This window comes from Amphiura filiformis, chromosome 11 (assembly GCF_039555335.1).
Source record: "Amphiura filiformis chromosome 11, Afil_fr2py, whole genome shotgun sequence".
Classification (NCBI taxonomy): domain Eukaryota; kingdom Metazoa; phylum Echinodermata; class Ophiuroidea; order Amphilepidida; family Amphiuridae; genus Amphiura; species Amphiura filiformis.
The window spans coordinates 7,074,661-7,096,921 of record NC_092638.1 but is presented as its reverse complement, the minus strand read 5'-3'; the positions used below and the strand labels follow the sequence as shown (position 1 = coordinate 7,096,921).

At 35.6% G+C, this 22,261-nt stretch overlaps 1 protein-coding gene across 1 annotated transcript in view; it reads right to left on the bottom strand.

Moving 5' to 3' along the window:
- LOC140163439 (bridge-like lipid transfer protein family member 2) overlaps nt 1–22,261 on the bottom strand; it is a 201,694-nt gene that overhangs the window by 173,827 nt on the left and 5,606 nt on the right. Inside the window, 14 exon segments of the mRNA XM_072186753.1 lie at nt 1,694–1,851; nt 2,570–2,748; nt 4,682–4,749; nt 5,313–5,437; nt 6,405–6,463; nt 7,054–7,142; nt 8,195–8,276; nt 8,725–8,811; nt 10,764–10,833; nt 13,279–13,403; nt 14,014–14,069; nt 15,597–15,706; nt 19,523–19,572; nt 20,833–20,956. Of these exon segments, the coding sequence (XP_072042854.1) occupies nt 1,694–1,851; nt 2,570–2,748; nt 4,682–4,749; nt 5,313–5,437; nt 6,405–6,463; nt 7,054–7,142; nt 8,195–8,276; nt 8,725–8,811; nt 10,764–10,833; nt 13,279–13,403; nt 14,014–14,069; nt 15,597–15,706; nt 19,523–19,572; nt 20,833–20,956 (1,382 nt within the window).

The window sequence follows — 22,261 nt, the reverse complement described above, 5'->3', positions numbered from 1 at the left end:
ATTAGGTATGCAGATCCATGTTTCTACTGTGAACAAATATACCAAAATACTAGGTGATCTTAAAATTAAGCTGAGCAAAATGTAGCTGATGAGATTAATAAAAGATCAACTAAGTCTTGATCACCATTAATCGAAACGCGTCCCACGATAGTTTTCTATAAGTTTCTCAAAAATAGAGAAACTCAAGTGTCTTTTATTCCTATACTGAATTAATGGCCATTTGGTTGGAATTTCTTCACAACCACCCATATTACAACCTCTATACGCATTTTTTGCATAGCAAAAACATAGCTTCTTTTTACCTAAAACTTAGCAATTAATTTGCATGAAGGTAAAATATATAGCTATACCCATCTATTCTCTTAAAAATATAGGCCTACCGATATCTGAACATTAGATTGCGTAACTCTATCACCCCCCTTACCAGTAATTTCTTTTTGTGATGTGTTTATGATATGATAGCTACAGATAAAGGACAAAGGTGTTTAAAATTAGGATTACAAAATACCTGAACTACTTTACCAAGCAAAATATTATAAATTAAAAAGTTTGTGTATTCAATAAATTTAATTATTTAATTGGTAGTATATTAAAATTTAGACTTCCACACTTCCCATGGTGTATATAGAATTGGGTAAATGAACCACAAGAGTAATCCATCCTTTGGAGTGGATGATAACCTAAGCCTAATATTGTCCCAATCCATCCTGTGCAAACATGATATGCATAGATTAATAACACATAGATTGGAATATTCCATGCCTGTGCTCTGTAAGCGTACTTGAATTCAGCTGACGCTGATACAGTGTTCAGACCTGGCGACATCGCTCATCTCACGCGGCGAAGTTTCTTTTGTGTACGCTTGCACTATATGTGCTATTTTTTAGTTCGCACAAGCAAACTTGACTTAGCATCAACCCCCACAGGCAACATACCCTCATTCCGCAGTATAATGATAGGCAACATACCTGAATCTGATATCTGCTATAAACAACGGCGCTTTGAGATACTTGTAACATTTGTTGTAGTGCTTAACGAATTAAGTAAATATTAATATTTAGCATGTTTTAACTAATGAAGGCAATGGAATATTTTCTTGTTAAAACTGAAAACAATTCACCCATAAGCCTGTGCAGGTAGACCTGAGATGTTGTCATCTGACATCACACCGATAAAATCAGCGGTCTACCCGCAAAGGCTTATGGGATTTACGGAAAAGGGTGAATGCAGAAATAAGCACATATCCGTCAGTGTTGATATATTAATCAAATTAATAAAATGAATTAGTTTGGCATGATGATCAAAATAATTATCAGAATAGCTCATTTCAAATTGTTACTGATAAAGTTAGGTGCATTTGTAATTACTGAGCCACAAGGATTAATCAGCCTTCCTTGGATCTTTCCTAATGTTTGCCAAGAGTGTGTTGTTATTAGCATGTGCATGATTGGCATAGGGGCACATAGTACACATGTATAATTCTTCAGCTCACCAGAGTGTATTAAATTGCTATGACCAGTGGAGCTGACCACAATTTTTATCATTTTTATTTAATGTGAAAATAATACTAGACTGATGTTGAACTGATAGTTCAATAATAAGATTGCCTCATCATTTATTGACATTTATTGAACCTCAAATTCAATTCAGGTCTAAATAGTAGATATATGTCCAAGGGGCATTCGTAGCTAACCTGCGTCTGTTGTGATGTGTACAGCACTCCGGAGACTAGCCAACACTGCAGAACAAGATGGCATCCTAGGCCATATCATGTGACTGGAAAGGTCATTCAGATCAAAGGTCACATCTACCGGCAGACAAAATTGCTCTATGAAATTTGTGGGTCTAACTCTGAAACAAGAAAACATGATTAAAGTGAAAGTTTAGGTAAATTGTGACACCAAAAAGGAAAGACCTCCAATGACAGTGATTAAATCCTGAAAAAGTATCTCGGAATTTATTGATTTTGATCAGAACATTTTCTACATTTGACTAAGTTCACAACTGAGATGGATTGTGGATTTATATTTTAATAATATTTTACAATTCAATTTAAAAATTGAATTGTATATTAGAGATACTGACACAGCTGTTTGTGAGTTTGCACGAATATAAGTTGGGACTTTATTGGCAAGTTATTGTATTGTTGTCTATTACAAGTTGAATCAACTACAATTGTACAGTCCAACCTCTTTTATCCAGCCATGATGGGACCAAGCATTGGTTGCATAAGAGAAAATATGAATAAGTGAATCAAGTATGATTCTCCATTGAATGACCAAATGCCAAATTTGGAACAAAAGATTACTCAACATAAGATAATGTCACTGAAAGATGGTATTTATTTATTAATTTATTTCTTATTTAACCTGGGGTGACTGGCACTGTTCTCCCTTGGTTCCCAGGTGACTGACATTTGACTGACATATGCCACAGATATGTTATTCTGAATGCTTCAGAGCAAGGTTTCAATGTGAAATTCATACATCCAGATAAAAAAGAGATCAGTAAAAATAAGGGATAGGGGAGGCTGGACTGTACATGTTTATGAACTTATTCTGCCACTTACCGTTCCAAGGATATATCTGGTTTGGGTGGTAGCATTGCCTGACCAAATAGAGGTCTTGAAAGACGACGTTTGGATTGGTATTCCTTGATGACATGACCCCAGAAGGAGAATTCTTGATCCGCATAATTAGTGTGGCAATGTCGTACTGAAATGTCTGCTGATATACCGGTCTCATTGATCTGATTATGATAATGAAAAACAAAATGTTAGTTATCAATTATGGAAGGCATTGATGTACTCTACTGACCCGAATATAATGAGCTTCTAATTAATCCCCCGACCCTGGGGAGCACTCAACTTTCATGTTGTCAGGAACTTCCTGTCCAACTACTGAAATGTATTCATGTTTTCGGACCTGGTGAACTGAAATTGGGCCAGATAGGTTGTAGAGCTAATTTGGCTAAGGTGCAATGGCAAAGTTCTACACTGGCTTTAAGAAAATGATGGCACTCTCTTGCTCTAATCGACGTAATCGCCTTGTTAATGATTGACATACACAGGGCTTTGTGTTCCCTTCATTAGAGTGAAGTGCTAGTAACCTCTCCTCTAGTTAATAACGTCATTGTTCTGCATCAAGTTAGCATTGCCATCACTTTCTGTGCTTTGTGTAACTTCGTGTTACTTGCGAATTTGTTCATTTGGATTTTGTATACTCAATGTCTGAACTATTACATCGTATTTTGATATTATTGTATTATGAATTAGTATGCAAATTTTGTTATTAATTATGTTTAAAAAAGTGTGCAATATGTTTCGCATAATATTTTGTCTACACCTCGTATAACTCAAGTTTCTTCTTGGTTGTTCTCGTGACGTGTCTTGCTCTTTTCATTTGAGCATTATACCTGGTGTAGATATGTTTGCTTCGACACTTTGCTATATTGTTTGCTGATATTTTGATATTATTGTATTATTAATTATTATGAAATTTTTGTTATCAATTATGTTTAAAAAATGTGCATTATGTTTCGCATAATATTTTTTTTCTACAAATCGTATAAGTTATTTTTCTTGGTTGCTCTCGTGATGTGTCTTGCTCTTTTCATTTGAGCTTTATACCTGGTGTTAATATGTTTGCTTCGCCACTTTGGTATTGTTTGTTGATATTTTGATATTATTGTATTATTAATAATTGTGCAATTTTGGTTATTAATTATGTTTAAAAAAGTGTGCAATATGTTTCGCATAATATTTTGCCTACACCTCGTATAACTCAAGTTATTTTCTTGGTTGTTCTCGTGATTGCTCTGTTCATTTGAGTATTATACCTGGTGTAAATATGTTTGCTTCGCCAATTTTGGTATTGTTTGCGTTAAAAGTATCCATTTGTTTGGAATGTTTCATATTCAATTTGATTTTGTGTTTTGCCATTTTTGATATTGCATTGAATTTATCATGTGTTTAATTGCTTCGCTGTATACTTCATTTTCATTTTTGTTGTTTTCTACTCACGTGTTATCAAAGTAGTGTACAGCTTGGCGTTTTAGAATTTTGTGTTTTATGATTCTAATTTCATCTCTGATATTTGTTTGCAGTATATTGCCGTTGTTTATACAAATTGTTGTTTGGTTAAACTTATTTTGCTTTATTTATGCCGTCACTTTGAACATTTCACTTAGTTGTTTCTCTGCTCATTTTGCATGCATTTTTCCGTGCAATCCCTTTTGTGCAATGTTCATCGTGTGCCTATTTCATTTGTTTCTTATTTCTTAATGATGTATATTTATAATTCAATGGGTATTTTGTTTTTACGTACACATGTTTTAATTGTAAAGCGCCTTGTGGTCTTTGATGTAATGCGCTATATAAGAATAAATTATTATTATTATTATTCATAAGCACCGCTCTGCCGCCTAATGCTTTGATTGTGTAATCCATACACTCATGTCTTCCAGATTAGGGCTTCAAACACAGATCCACTGAAGTGCAATGGTAAGCTCCCATCTACATGTAGAAAACATACAGTCATGCAAAGCAGTGTCAACCCACTGTTTCTTAATATTGTCTTATTTATGTCTAACAGTATTGTACTTTTGAATATTGAAGCAGAGAGGTCATGATCACACTTATGATCCGATTCAATGAAACAAAGCCTCTCACTGGACTACTTACCTGCATATCTGTAGTAACATTAGTGAGAGAAAACAGCTTTCTCACTTGCAGATTGGTTAAAAGTACATCTACCAAGATAAAAGTACAAAAGAAATGTTAACCAAGAAGCCCTCAAACAATGTCATGGTTGCAACGATGTCATATCTTAACATTCAGCTGCGTTTGAGCCACAAACAGCCTAAGTTTTGTAACCTGTATGAAACTCAGGGAGCTGATCCTGGCTGCCATGGTCAATTGTGGAATGTCTAGGGTGTACGGTTCTTAGCTGCAATTCACTGTGTTGTTTTTTAATGGTTTGTGGAACGATATGGGCCATAGTGGTCAGCGACAACCTGTAAAGTGTGCCAAGGCTTGTGGATCAATGTCCAAGTATTGTTGCTAGTGTGTAGCGCACTATAAATCCCTACACTTTTTTTTAATCACTAATTGAAGACAGGCGGCTGTAGTATGAGATATGTCACAGATTCCCATTTTACAACAATCGATGGAATAGAATTGAATCATATGCTGCATTATTGAACTAAATTTAGAGGGGCACAATTTCTCACTGGGGGCAGCAGCTGTCCTCTTACCCCCTTTAGCTACGCCACTGCCATTACATGAGTTATCAATCTGAATATTGTCTACGTACCAGTACAGAAGAACTTGCCAGTAGCTGATGGCAGCAAGAAGTCACCTCCTTTACTACATGCTATCATATAATCACTGTCTAATTCTGCTGTGAAACATACACTCTTGGAATTCAGTGTAAGAGACCTGTGAAATAAATAAAGGATTAGAACAGGAGTCAAACCATTTGTACATGTCGCTCATGACAGGAAAAATAGCGAATTTCCATACTGTTTCCCAATGAGCGAGAAAATGTTTTATGTAGCTGCTTGTTTGCAATCAACAGGTAGAGTGTGTTGTGCATCTCAAGCCTGCTTGCTACATGCTGTAATTATTTAACCCTCTCCACATGGGTTTTGGTTGCAGAAGACAAGTGTCAAATTTTCATTAAAATGACCATATTTGTAATCAGCACTAAAAATGCATCAAAATGATTACAAACAAGCCCAGTTTTGGTTTAGTGGTTTTTTAGATAGCTATTGATATTTTGAGAAAATATCCTTTTATGTTTAAGCATATGGCCAGCATGCGAAACAATAAATGTCCTTCATACGGACATTCTACGTGGCTTACAAACAACTTATTCTGGCCAAGAAAAAGGAAACATTGTGAAAGCAATCAAGTTCATTGCGGTTACATTTTTAATTTAACAATATATATCCTGTTATCGTGTAATAACTTAAAATAGAAATTCACAGATCTTCACAAATCTAAACATTGTGTTATTTGAAATAACATCAAAGTATATGAGCTAAAACAACAATAAAAAGTCAAATTGCAGATCAAAGAGCCTGAAAATATTTAAAACAGGCCGTGTTTAGCACTATTTCAGCGCAATGCATCATGGGACTATTTCTATTGCCTAGCGCTATTTTTAGATTCCACAGTTTTGTGTTGATTTCACATGCTCACTTTGAGGATCATGGCGAACGTTGACTCCAAACATTGTTATTTTATGATACAATAGATCAGTTTTTTTCTGAATCTATGAACACCCCTTTAATTAAAAAGGTATAAATGGTGCAACACTGTCAACTGGCACAAAGTTGTTTTAGTGCCATCTCTTAGCATCCTTACAGTCTCTGATGTCAATGATTTCTCTTTCTCTACATACCTTTGTTGTGTTTGTAGAGTAATTTTGAAGCAGATGTTATCTACTTGTATTTTCACATCCTGCAAAGAAGGAAGAAATCCAATATCATCCATTTGATTACAGAATATATCATGCAGACTTATTCAAGAGTGTATTTTATAAGAAAGAAAGTTGTATTTTTTCAATTCTTTATATTCTTTATATAAGTAGGCTTTGGTTTCACATATCTGATAATTGTTTGGACATCATTCCAATCAGTAGAAGAAAGTTGACCATTTTAACATGAACATATAAGTCTAGTTTGAATAGTGATAAAATGTATGCTTAAATTGTATGCAAATTTTAAGCCAGTGAATTCATCTTCAGCTAATCACTGAACAGCTTATTTGTTATATGAGTGATATTCATACATAGTGGTATCTTGTGTATCTTGTACAATCGGGATGATGTTGTGCGATTAATAGTATGACATCATAGGGTGTTACGATATTGTGGCACCCCTCCTGGGCATTATATACACAAGATATCATCACCATCTGGTGAAGACCCTAGCAAAAACATTCCAAGTGACTGAAAAATAATGTAGTATTGAAATTAAATACTTTAATTAGCTTATTTGTTTACAATTTACATAAAAGTCTTGTAGGTATTTCATACTTATTTCACATACCTTTGGTATTTGTTTGAAAATTGCAGTTATTCTTTCCGCAGTAGGAGTTGTTGATCGTTTCACCACAGTTTCTGCATCTACTGGTGGGACTGAAAAAGAAACAAAAATCTTTGAACAACTCTCATTTTATCAGTCCATTCATCTAGACAAGTATTTGTTGTTGCCTTTAACACACTATTAAAGCAATACTATTTATTTTATATATATATATCTGAATTAGATGTCCTCCACCATAGCTGACAATATGACACAGATCATATTTATACCCAGGACTGTAAAAATCCAACCTAGGATGGATTAGGACAATCTTGAAGTTAACCATTCTGCCGTTAACACCTTACTCTTTTTGATACTGACTGCATGCTATAATCAAAGACAAAATAAAAGACTAGTTTGCATCTGATGTCATCTCTCAATCAAACTTGGGCATGGTTTGTTAACGAATGTTGTGATGATTGAGTTTCTGAACCAGGCGCATAGCAAAATGATCTGGAGGTACATTAAGTGGCCTCCATGAGCAACACACAAACGGTACTCTTTGATTCTACCTCATTGGGTTTCAATGACCTCCCACAGATTATCAATTTATTATTATCCAGTGGCGTACCGTGGCCGCCCCAACCCCGGGGGGCTGAATAAGAAACAATTTTGCCGCCCCTTCCTTAACAAGCCCGAAAAGGTTGACCCAATTTTTTTCACGGTCGTTTGAAAAAGTGAAGAGCAAAAAAAAAAAAGAAAAAAAAAGGATTTTAGGCGCTAGCGTCCCAAAAGCAACCTTTTTTCAAAATTTTTTATGCTTTTTAAATTTTTGCCGCCCTTTTTTCTTTGCTAATTCGTTCTGCCTCCCCCTTCGTTTTTGCCGCCCCTGTTTTTGCCGCCCCTTCTTCTTCCACCGCCCCTTCGTTTTTGCCGCCCCCTACTTTGAACCCGGGGGGCTGGCGCCACCAAAGCCCCAAAATACGCGCATGTTATCTGTATTTTATTTATCATATATTGTGTTCAAATGGCCAAATTACATGTAAAATTACAAATCGATCATACATATTAAAACATTTGAAAACTTTAAGAAATTTAAAAGACATCAAAATACAAAAACAGGTAAGTTTATACCACCCATTACCGTAAAATAGGAATTACTTACCTTCAATTACTGAATAGTTTGTGGGAATTAGGAATCCATCATGAAGTGAAACTTGAGGGTTACTCACAGTCACTGACAAACCCTGAAACAGGAATAGAAAACAATCATGAAATTGAGCTATTCCACAGGATGATGATGATGATGATGATGATGATGAAACTTCAACAATTTACAAGAATCAACTTCGAATTATTTTTGGTACAATTTTACTTATAATGATATCGCCCGTGTTATATGAGACGATAGATGCACGACAGCAGCTAAAAACAATACCTGTATTATTTATTTGGACTATTCCAGTTGAAATCCATACACCTCCTATATAAAAGACAATCAAAACATGATCACCTTCATCTCCCACACAAGGACTGTAGATTTCAAAGGGAGTCACCCATCCAGGTAACCCTATTCTGAATTCACACTTCCTGTGTGGAAGATTAAGGTCACATCTTCTATAAGGAGTGTACAGATTTCAACTGGTATAGTCCATTTTTGTGGGATCATACAGATCACATGATATTGCAACCTACCAAGAGTGACTTGTCAACAATGTTGAGCTGGGTAGATATCTTGAGTTTGGTTGATGCTTGTGCTACGTCAGATTGCTTGTTTTCTTCCTGCAAATCAAACATTTGCAAAGATTACCATATCATACAAGAAGCAAAATTTTATTTTAATTTTTATTTCAACAACTCTTTCTATACCTTTGTACAGGAGCCAAACATTGTTTCCATATATGTGACGCGAACACAAGTTGACGGAAGCGCACATACGTGTTACACAAGAGCGCATACAATTCGTCATGCCTGGAACTTGGTTTACACTGCCATTTTATTTTGTAGTTTCATTGCTCAGTGATATCAACAGAGAAATCATCAATCTTCTTGTAGGCCTATAAAGGTTGAGTGGCATTTTGTCTCAGGCAATGACTAACTGATATTTCTCATGAAATCAGACGATCTTTAGCTTGTTTTTGTTGTTTTCGCGCATCTGCATAAACCACGAAGAGGGTGCGGACGCATCGTTGTTAAACGGTGATGAACAACGGTGAAACATGATTGAATCCCAAAATCAACAATGGAGGTTGCACTCTCAAATAAATTATTACGCTGCTTGCAGTCAACTTCACATCTCAGCTAAACAGGGACAGTCTCAGATTGCAGTAACATTTATGGTTGGAATGTAAAGTTTCATAAAAATGTCCACATTTGCCGGCAAACATATACACACACCTTTACACGTTTTCACCAACAAACATGGGCCCTATGAGCTTCCTATGTAGTTAACAGCGTAACCGTGGACCTCTATGCACTGACATTTCATTATTAACAGCACTGACTTTTGTGGTATGATATGATATGATGGGGAACCTATACCCCATATGCATTATTATGGTGTGTAGCCCCCTCTGCTGCTCTCTTACAACCATATAGATGTAAATGATTAACATGTGTCCGCACGTTATGTATGAGTGAAATATCATAGCTGGGTCAATGTCTGTCGGTGAAAACAATAGTCGGCCGATCCGATCCACGTTAGGGCTATTTTCCGACTCAGAATGAATGACGACTGTGACACATTTAATACTTCCATGTATGCTCAGCTGCTCAGTAGCTCTCAGTAGTACATATATTTAGTATTTTACCTTGAAAGAATTACTTGATATCCCACGAAATAACTCATTTATGCCGACTTGCGTATTTATTTATTTATTTATTTATTTACATAACTGGCTAAAATACATCAAAAATACACATACAAAGCATGTCATAAAATAAAAATTATAAAAGATTGTCCCGGTAGGCTAGCCAGGAGGAGCCAGGAGCGTGAACACTATCACCCAAGGGGTGTGACCCCTCCAACCCACCGAGACAAGTGAACTCAAAACATAAATATTAAGTATTAAATATTGCACATTTAGAATAAGTTACATATTACACATTTAGAATAAGTTACATATTACACATTTAGAATAAGTTACATATTACACATTACACATATTTCATCAACAATAACAAACAAACAATGTAAACAAACATGTGTACCAATTAAGCTATGCAAACAGCACGTGTAGCACACAATTCTATAAGCTAGCGACGCGGCGCTAATCTGGTCAATTCTAGCTTGCTTCTCAAAGTTCGTTAACCTGGGTAACCATGAACTTGTGAAACTGCGCAGACATGGTGCGCAGTGGCATGCTTACGATAACAACAAGCTCACAGCGCTGCTGCGTAAAATGCGGAAGTACGTATATACAGTCATGTACGAGGCATTATAGGGTTAATTATGTGATATAACGTAAGGTTTATCGTTTCTTGAACTTAGTAACTATTGTGGGAACACATCATGTACTTCAGTATTTATTAATTTCATCGTTTTTAACATCGTTCAGGTCGGAATATATCTTTTTTATCAAACAATGTTGGATCGGTTCACAGGATCGGCAATTGAGTGGATTTTTACCGATCCCGATCCACATGCGATCTGGCCAATATCGGGCCGATCCAGATCTCCAGGTTCATCACTAGAAAACAAACACATACACACAACCCACCCTGTTGTTACTTACTTGTTGTTGCTGAGCACTCTGCAAAACTCTCACTGCTGCTTGTTCTATGGAAAAGTCTGCTGAAAATATTCTATATGGAAACAAATAAATGGGTATTATTAAGTGGAGTATTTCAGTTGAAATCCATACATCCCCTATGAAGACATGACCTTAATTAGAGTTGGGCGACTAAGTCGCCAATAGTCGTTAGTCGCGACTATTACTGATAGTCGCGACTACGACTATTGAAAACCAAAAGTCGACTAATGCAAGTATATTTTTGTGTTAAAAAATTACTTTAAAAGTGCCAGTTATTCGCACCAAAACCAACCAAATACTAACATATAAACTGCGAAAAATGTGAAAAAATGTTAGTCAATGTCTTACCAATAGTAACACTAACCAACAAGTAATCATAATGTCCATAAATCATCATTAAATTGGTGTTATTGACTTGTTGTCGAACTACTTTCCCACAAGATAAAAGCCGTTAAAAAACTCAAATTACTTAGAACTGTCGAACATCTCATTATGATTATAATTTATGCAGCGATAACAGGTGTAGCAGTGTCATAGCGTGCATGTACAGACCCAGGTTGGGTGTTTGTACCAACTATATACTGAAGGTATGAGATTATTTCAACTTTGGAAAGAAACAGCGAGAACTTCCGAGAAGTGTTTTCCAAAAGGGAAAATTTAGGAAAATATTATTAGATTAGATTTCATTAGAAGTACTTTTCACGTAATTTCAAAAAGCTATGCTTATTGTGGTAACAGAATATTTAGAAAGCAACAGGAAAATAAACAAATTAGCTGACAAACAGTCGTAATGTTGCAATGCCACCCCTGTAGCGACAAATGCAGTAGTCTAGATGAGGTCAGGTGGCGTGGGTCGGAGGTGAAAGTTAATCGTACATGCACGATGCAACACGTTCATGAGCATACCATGGAAAATATGCACTGCCGTGCCGGCATGTTTACATATTTTCATGCACAGCAAAACATGGAAACGAACGAAGATCGCTATTGGAATATTGAAGGTTTGAGAAATTATATGAAGTTTCTTGTGCTGTTGCTGGAAAATGGCAAGTGAATTTAATTGAACAGAAAAGTTAGGCCTATATTACAGCATTTTACAGTCAAATATTTGCATCGCAAACGTGCGATACAGTGTAGCAATTTGTATCGCAACAGTGCTGGTTTGTGTAGCAAACTGTGATGCGATGCCGGCAATCACAGGTCCTGTAATCATGCATTATAAATACTAAATTGCCACCAATCTTTCACCCGATTTTTCAGTCCAATTTTAACCACAGATAGTCGCGACTATAGTCGTAGTCGCGACTATTTGCTGCCGACTAGTCGACTAGGAAAAAAGTGATAGTCGCCCAACTCTAACCTTAATCTCCCATACAGTAGGTGTAGATTTAAAATATAGTCACCAATTCAGGCAACCCCATTTGAAATTCACACTCCCTGTGTGGAAAGATTAAGGGTGTGTCTTCCATAGGGGAATTAAATGGAATAGCTCAATGAAAGTCATAAAAAAACAGACCTTGCAAACAGCAACTTGAGAAACAGTCACCAGAGAGACAGACAGACAGACAGACAGATACAGGAAGACAGTAAGGCAGAAATACAGACTAACAAACAGTAAGACAGTAAGTCAGTAAGACAGACACACAACCACAACAAATACTCAATTGTCTGTTACCACATCTCCAGAGAGGCAGATATTACTGATAGTGACATGCAGTAGTGCGTCAATCCCCATAGTGTTAATGTGTAGACACCCCGACAAACAGAGAGACAGACAGACAGACAGACACACGGACACACCGACAGACACACAACCACAACAAATACTCACTTGTCTGTCACCACATCTCCAGAGAGGCAGATATTACTGATAGTGACATGCAGTAGGGAGTTAATTCCCATAGTGTTAATGTGTAGACACCCCGACAAACAGAGAGAGAGACAGACAGACAGACACACGGACACACCGACAGACAGAAAACCAAAACAAATACTCACTTGTCTGTCACCACATCTCCAGAGAGGCAGATATTACTGATAGTGACATGCAGTAGGGAGTTAATTCCCATAGTGTTAATGTGTAGACACCCCGACAAACAGAGAGAGAGACAGACAGACAGACACACCGACAGACAGAAAACCAAAACAAATACTCACTTGTCTGTCAGCACATCTTCAGAGAGGCAGAAATTACTGATAGTGACATGCAGTAGGGAGTTAATTCCCATAGTGTTAATGTGTAGACACCCCGACAAACAGAGAGAGAGAGAGAGACAGACAGACAGACACACGGACACACCGACAGACAGAAAACCAAAACAAATACTCACTTGTCTGTCACCACATCTCCAGAGAGGCAGATATTACTGATAGTGACATGCAGTAGGGAGTTAATTCCCATAGTGTTAATGTGTAGACACCCCGACAAACAGAGAGAGAGAGAGACAGACAGACACACCGACACACCGACAGACAGAAAACCAAAACAAATACTCACTTATCTGTCAGCACATCTCCAGAGAGGCAGATATTACTGATAGTGACATGCAGTAGTGAGTCAATCCCCATAGTGTTGACATGTAACAGCATTAAATTGATGGCTTCTACATTTACGGATAGCACCTAGAAAACAGAAGAAAACAGCTAATTATGAGTTCTGGTAGAATTATACTCCATGAGTATATGGGTCTTTTATCAAGAAATTGGCCAATTTTATTAAACTTAATTTACCAAAACATGCAAAAATTTTGAGAAAAAAATGTGAAATTTCACCTCGGGATATTCACCCATCGCACGGTCATTTCAAAACAAGATTCTCTCCGCAGAATGTGTGTTGTGTGTGTGTATACGGCTGTAAAATGTGTGCTTTAATTGCTGTGCACGCTTTGCAAAAGCCTTCTGGCGTGTTGCTAGAAAAGCGTGAGAAACAGCAACACACTTTTTGCGCATGCGTTTGCAGGAGAACCTTGTTTTGGTAGCAAGATGGCAGATCCATGCAAAGGGTGAATAGGGTCCGATTTTTGGTGAAAATTAGTATAATATGGATTCCACTCTGACCCTCAGAAATGCCAATACCGAAACAAGCTTAAGTGTATACCTCCAGGCACTTTGCCTCAAACAAGTTGGTAGCCCTTTTCTATAATTCTATCACCAAAATACAAACTCCAATTGACCATATATACAATAATATAGAAGTGAAAAGGTGCAAAGTTTGTAATAAATCTTTACATACCTGAATGATGAACTTTACTGTGGAAACCAAATACCCAGATTCCAAGATGGAAGAACCTGCCACAACAAAAACAAAAACATGAAAGTGAGGAATTTGTTCTTGGCATCATAATAAGACACAAAGATCTAACACAGTTCATCTGCCCTTTCCAGCAATCTAGAGAAAAATTCCTCTTCTGTGATATCACTTTAACTCATTGATGTTCTATAAATTTATTTATTTATTTATTTATTTATTTACATAACTGGCTAAAATACATCAAAAATACACATACAAAACATGTCATAAAATAAAAAATTATAAAAGATTGTCCCGGTAGGCTAGCCAGTAGGAGCCAGGAGCGTGAACACTATCACCCGAGGGGTGTGACCCCTCCAACGCACCGAGACAAGTGAACTCAAAACATAAATATTGCACATTTATAGTAATTAACATATTACACATTACACATATTTCAACTACAATAACATAAAATTTAGGGGTCCAGCTCCAGCTCTTGCATAGTCATTTCAATAAAATGTGTTTTAAGGTGGCTTTTGAATGGTCTCATATTTTTATGCAAAATAAACTGATCCCTGATGGACACTAGAAGTGCATTCCAAAGATACTGATGGCACTGATGGTATATTTAAAACTATCGGTTTTGGGGTGATATGATTGTTAAAAAGCAAATTGTCAAGATGGCGAGTGTTAAAAATCCAATTGCTGAAATGAAAGACATAAGAATTTGAAATACAATGGCAAGCAAAACAAATAGATAAATATTTCCTTCTGTTATTAAGATCTACAGATAATAATAAAAGTCAGCAATAAAGACATTTGTTTGCATCTGATAATCCTTTCAATAAAACTCTGCACCCAGCCTGTGATTGGATAGTAGCGCATAAAAGGAAATTTGATTCATCTGCTGCCTTTATCCGAGAAAAAGAATTGCAGAAAATGGCAAAAAGCAACTTTTCTAGGCATTGCTGACACAAGTTTTCTATAATTTTAAAATAAGACCCAACTTTTGAGATGGTTTGTGTAAGGTGAAAAAATAACTGTTTTTCAACTGTGTTCAGAAATTTCATCACGATAAATTGTACACAAACCATACCTGACTTTGAAATTTGGAATTATCAATATCATATCTGACTTTGATTGACAGCTGACATCAGATGTGAACTAGTATCTTTAATTCCACCTTTTCTCATAGCAAGATCCATGTCTTGATAATGGGTAATTTTATACAAAACATTATGGGAAGACCAGAGAAGATATTGTATTCTTCCCAGAATCCTTTGCAACATGATACATCACCACATTTTAACAACACTCACATTACTTTGTACATGTTCCCTTTGTTTTCATTTTGAGAATAGGCTGGCTAAACATGAGTCGATAGTCAAAAAATTGACATATTTTGCAAGATCTGGATGCTCTGCTCATTGAGGTACATTTTTTGTACATTTCGTTACTTTCGACCCATGTTGCATTAGATAGGAAATCAGTACAGAAAATTGAAATGGGAGAAATGCATTATGGGAAGGGTACGATACCTTCTCTGTGGGAAGACTTTGGTAAATGACAACACTTTTAAATACCTTGAGATTTTGTTTTCTGTTTGTCTTTCTTCCGTGTCTGCAGACCCAAGGCATTTTGTCCAATGTCAGCCTGTATACGGATATCACCCACATGCAGTACAGCATGTCGCCTTGAAAATATCATGAGAAAAGAAAATATTGTAACTTGGCATAACTTGGTACATTGTATATTATTTAAAGGTGAGTGACCTGATTGATAGCCTCATCCCCAACTTTACCCTATCAAAATGCAGATTTTGGTATCAGGTGAAAGCTCATATTTTTCTCATTAACATATTGAAATTAGGCGTTCCAAATCGGTATGTTTCAGAAGAAATCATCAAAAAACTGCCGAATTAGTCTCAAATATGGTATACCACATTTTTGACTAATTCAGCAGTTGTTTTATGATATCTTCGGAAATACACGGATTTGGAACTCCTAATTTCAGTATGTTAATGAGAAAAATAGGATCTTTCATTTGATATCAATTTATTACATGATCATGATGATTATCATTAATTAAAACACTGTAGACTACCAGTTTTACGCTGTATTAAATGTCAGTAATTCCATGAAGAATTAGTCGCATTTACAATGAACATTTACAGATCTTTTTACATGAATGCTTAGAAGGGGCAACAGTTTATGTTATTCATAAGTTTTAAAGAATTTGATTTTCAAAATATATCAGGTCACCCGGGCAGGTCACCTTGCTTTAAGCAAATACCATATGGTCATTTTCACGGTAAAGGGTGTAACTTTGGATTTTTAACATTTTGATCCGTAGTTTTCTAATAAAGCCACAGAATTCCATGATTTTTGGCCACATAAGTCATCTAGTTAGCAGCTACCTTGGGTAGCATAATCATCTTCGGGAGTTACTGCGTTCAGTTTTAGCAGGCTTAAATGTACCTAATATTGCCATTTTGAAAAACTGTAAAAAACAGTAACATTTTGTAAAACCCTGTGTTTTCTTCAGTTAGTTCATGGATAATTTTTCTTATCCTGAAAGTACGGTCATATGTTCAGTAAACACTGCCACATTAGATTTAATTGTGAACAGCCCTGTATTTTTGAGAACCGGACTTCGATATTTGTCGTTTCGGAGGCTTCATTTTCCGTTAACAATTGTTAACAAACTTTGTGGGTATAGCTTTGGTTCATAATTCTTGGTTATTTCTTCACTTCTTCTTGATTCATAACAGTTGATATCTTAACTTGAAATGGGTAACAAAAATTAGTTGATTTGCAAGCTTTTAAAATTTTTATAAAATCTTGACTTCAAAGAGCCGATTTTCCGTTAACTTTTTGAAGCCTCGAAACAAACTGTTCAGCAAGCTTGGGCAAATATAAATAAAAGAGCTCATCCAATCTATTTATCAAAATGTAGCAAAGTAGATCCTCAAGTCACTTGTTTTTAAATCATGGAGATATATATCACCGTTTGAAAATGGGACCCAATACAAACTTTCCGTTAACAATTGAAGCCTCCGAAACAAATGAAGCCTCCGAAACAACAGTAAACTTAATTATCATCTATGCATATCTAAATTGGTATGTTCCATATTGATATCTGCATTGTAATTGTTGCATGATATGTGCAGAATGTCATAAATTAAAAAAAAAATTGATATTATGGTTAATGCTTGAAAAATATACTAATATCCAAGAAAGCCCATTTCGGAGGCTTCACATGCAAATAACACCATACTTAACAAATGGGTGAAAAAATTATCATGTTATAAATCTGCAATATCTGCCGCATAGAATCATTGATTCAATACACACAAGAAAATAACAGCTTAGATGATCCCAACAGTGTTGTTTTCAAAAACACTACTTCTGCCATGTTTAACCATTGTAAACATGAAGCCTCGAAACAAAAAAATGACTTGCTGTGATAATTTAATTTTTGTCACAACTGAAATTCAATACTTAGAAGCAAAGCATGAAAATTGGTAATTGTGATATTTTTTACCTATTTTTTCATGTCAACTTGTAGTAGTTAGCCAAATATTTTACTTTTATGATCACCTGTGTTGTTAACTGAAGCCTCCGAAACACAAATCGCTTGAATTGCCAATTCTAAAAAATAACTCCAATTTCTGTGAAACTTGGCTGGGAGGTTCCTTTCATCAAGTAGTATTTGTACATGAAGTTAGACATTTAAATTATTTTAGGAACCCAATTAAAACTTAAAAAATATGTTTAAGGTTGGGAAATTTCCATTGCAAATGACCCTTGATGTTAAAAATTTTCAAAATTGCAATTACAAACATAGCAAAACATGGTATAAAATTTAACTTATATCTGTTGACTTACTTTGGAATGGGATTTCACATGTATTCCAGCTTTCATGTCATAATTTTCTGAGCTTATGTAAAATACATTTTTTCTTAGATTTTAACCAAAATGTTATGGAAATGTCAAATTTTTTATCAGAAATCAAAAGGTTTAAGCCTTGAAACACTATTTTACTGGAATTTAAGTTGCTTCTATGCATGATTACAGTAAACAGAAACATATTTAAGTGGTTTGAAATTTTGACCCTAAAAATCAAAAGTTACACCCTTTACCGTGAAAATGACCATATTCAATCTCTTTAGATATCAATAGCCCCACTGTAACAAATCAAAACATGTGGCCATGGGACTAATAGACTTATTCATCCCAGCAAAAGTGTAAAAAAAAACAAATTCGGTATAAATTGCCTAAAAGTGCAGGATAAGTCATTAAAATTGTCATTGGGTACTTTTGAAATGAAACATTTGATCGAAAACCAACAAAAACAGTAGAGTTGACAAAGCTCAAGCCCCTTTCAAATATATGTAGCTAATTTCTCCACTTACGGTTATTAATTATTTTAAACTGTTGTGATTTGGTAGTTCACAGCATCTTACGAATGGTAGTGAGCTTTGGCAAAACTCCATTGCTCAATTCATAGCGAGCGTGTAGAAGAATTAAAATATGTGTCCATCCATATCAAAACGATGCACTTGTCGGCTGCTACATGTATCTCATTTCACATGATAGCTAGGAGATAAATACCAGACTCATCTCTGAAGTGGAGGTCACTTCAAATCATCCAAGCCACATGGTTTAGGAATACAGAGAACATTCCTTATACATTTTTACTTCGGGATGATTTGAAGTGATCTACACTTGATATGAGTCTGGTATTTATTCCTAACTATCATGTGAAATGAGACACATGTAGCAGCCGACAAGTGCATCGTTTTGATATGGATGGACACATATCACAGATATACTTTTATAGGTGCTGCAGTTCTTGAGTTACGTTGTAAAGAGGGCTGAAACAACAACACTTTTGTAAAACGTACATAACTAATTAACAACAATAAATTAAGCAAGTTTGCAAAGTATACGATTTGTAGAATGAACTTTTGCAAAACATCAAGGTGTTAATTTTCAATAATATATTGATCTAGATAATGAAAATCGATTTTTAGGTTGCTTCACCAACAATACCTCGTCTACCCTTAAGTAGAGAAATTACAGATCCATGTAAAATGTCTTATTTTGTCTTTAAAATACACATAACCACTAGCAGGCTATGCTAACACATCTACAATGTATGACAGTAACAAAGGTGTCAAAATCTGAATTAAGTTGCTTTTACGATCCTCCTGATAAGTAAATCACTGAATATGCTTATAAGAACTAAAAAGACAATAGCAATCAATAGCAAAACATTGTTTTGGACTTGAATACTTACGTATGATTTGGATTTATTTTTTCTTTAATAGTACACAAAACTGCTAGCATGGCTATGCTAACACATCTACAATGTATGACAGTAACAAAGGTGTCAAAATCTGAATTTTGATGCTTTTACGATCCTCCTGATGAGTAAATCACTGAATAGGCCTATAAGAACTAAAAAGACAATAGCAATACATTTTTTTTTGGACTTGAATACTTACGTATGATTTGGATTAAAGAGTTTCCATGTCAACCAGATAGCATCGATTGCCTGAAATAGAATGGTTGCAAGTATGATGTATCAGCATTCATTTACACCATGAGAACTACCTGCCGATTTGCTAAAAAGAAGTTTTTATTATCGACTGGACCAATCAGCAACATTGTTAGAAAAAAAAATTTCACCACACAAAAAAAAAAATGGGGTGAATTATTTGCAAAGCTCCATTCTGATTGGTGATTAAAGTGAAGATATCACATAATTGACCAATCAGAGGCAATGTTAGATCGGCAGATAGTGCTCAGGGGGTTAATACATGTGGTAAAGATGCCATAATGTATGTTCTAATATTTTGGAAACCTGGTTTTGTGGCATATTTGTAATATTACTTACACATATATCCTAACTCATACCTAAATGGAATCAGCCAAATTTGTTGTATTTATCGGTTCAATATACACAATTTTGACATAATATAATGACAGATATTAGGTGCATTGTGTTTAATGTTTGTGACAAGGTCAAGAATTATATTATTACATGTACACAACAAATTGATACAATTTCTGCTATTTTTATGACAAACAAAATACTTAAAAATGATAGAAAATTAGATTACATGTAATATGAATGCACCCACCTTAATTCAACAAAAATGAATTTTGCAACATGCAAACGTGAAATTGCACACAAGTGCAATAATATAATAGTTATACAATATTACATAGTTTTCTAACAGCTTTTTTTATTGTGATTTTGGAGACAAGCTCATGGCTTGTCATGGCTGTCCTACATGTAAGTTACTTTTGGACAAGGACAAGAGGACCAGTGTTTGCCCATATTAAAGCGGATGCAAAATATGTTCTTTTGAATTTGGTTATAAATACAGTCAAAAGGCTTCATTACATAATAATAAACACTAGCCTACTCACTTTTTGGATGAAAAAAATATTATCCTGTTTTGCCAAATGAAACATAGCTAAATCTTAATCCTTCAGTTAGTTCTAACTGGTCTACATGTAAATTTTAATATCGGTATTATTGGAAATAAAGGCAAAAATATGTGTTTTAGGGCATTTTTTGCTCATTCACTTTACAAGTACAACTTAGACTAATTGTAAGATGCATTCTAATTTTTGGAAAACACATTTTCTAAAAAAATTGCACATTTTGGCCTATTTTTCAACTAAAGGATTTAGCTATGTTTCATTTGGCAATTTAACAAAATGTTTTTATTTGAACTCCATCCAAAAAAAATTGTGCTATATTTTTTACGAGTATCGGTACACTATGTAGTACTATTACACCTACCACACTGCTGCTGTTGTTAAGTTGTACGTTGACATTCTTGAAGGACCCTAGGCCCACGTAATCAATGCTGATGTCTTTCTTGATTAGTGCACTCAATATCTTGGACAGTACAATGGCAAACAATCTGAAAGTATTCAATACAAAAAACCTTCTTTCAGAAACAAGATTTGGTAGAAAGTAAACATAAAAATTATATAGCGTGTCTCATCTCAGGTTGGATTTTCCGGTAACCTAATATTGCCGTGCACACACACACACACGTAGAGGGGCTATTTGTCTGTATGCTGGCGGCACAAGTAAATGCAGCAATTCAGATCTGCCACTGCGATATTCAACTTGAGATGAGACATACTATGTATTACTTTGAATAGAAGTTCTAACTGCAAAAGCAGTATGTACTGCACATTAGTGCGCAATCATTTGCTGTCCCGGATAAGATTTAGGCCAATATGGGTTTGGGTTTGGGTTTCTGCTTCTGCTTGATTTCTGGCTGGGCTCTTAATTGAGCATTAAAGCCAGGCATGTACAAAGGGGGGGAGAAGTTCTAGATGTAGTTTGTGCAGTGAGTCTTAAAGGTTTCTGTACTTGATGAACTTGTGATTGATTAGTGTGTTCCACTCTTTTATGGTCCGATTGAAGTAAGAGTTCTTGTGTATGTTGAGGCGGCCAAAAGGTATCTGTTTTGTTTTGGATGGATAGTAATAAGCTCATGCTCAACACAGATAAGACGGTAGTCCCAGTAACTGAGAACGTGACGACATTTACTTTTACATTGGGTATCATTTAAACGTCCATATGATTATGTCTGTGTTCGACTAATAAGACGGAGGTTATCACCGTTGGTACGGCTTCTTGTGTTAGCCAGATTGAAGATAATATACAAATTTTGGACTCTGATATCACCTTTCAAAAATCGGTGTTCGATTAGATCAAACTTTGTGTATGTATTAACATATCAGCGATATGTGCCGTTCCTCATTTCTATCTTTAAGACGTATTGGCTGCAGTCAACCATAAAGCAACATCAATAATTCAATTATTCTGTCGCGGCTCGATTTCTGCAATTCCATCTTGACAGGTATCACTGCTGATCAAATTAACCGTCTCCAACGAATTCAAAATTGTGCGGCCCATCTTATTGTCAAAAAAAGAAAGCATTACACCAATCCTCATCAAGATTCACTGGCTGCCCGTCGAATTGCGCATCAAATTTAAACTTGCTGTTCTGGCTTTCCATCACTTCGATGGCACTTTACCACCATACCTGTCATCTGCGCTTTGTAAGTCTTATCAAACTTCCCGCTCCCTTCGATCATCCTTTGAAAAATTACTCAAAACTCCTCGGGTTAACCTTAAATCAGCAGGTGAACGCTCATTTCATTTTGCTGCTCCAACTGTTTGGAAATCGCTTCCAAACAACCTTCGTAAC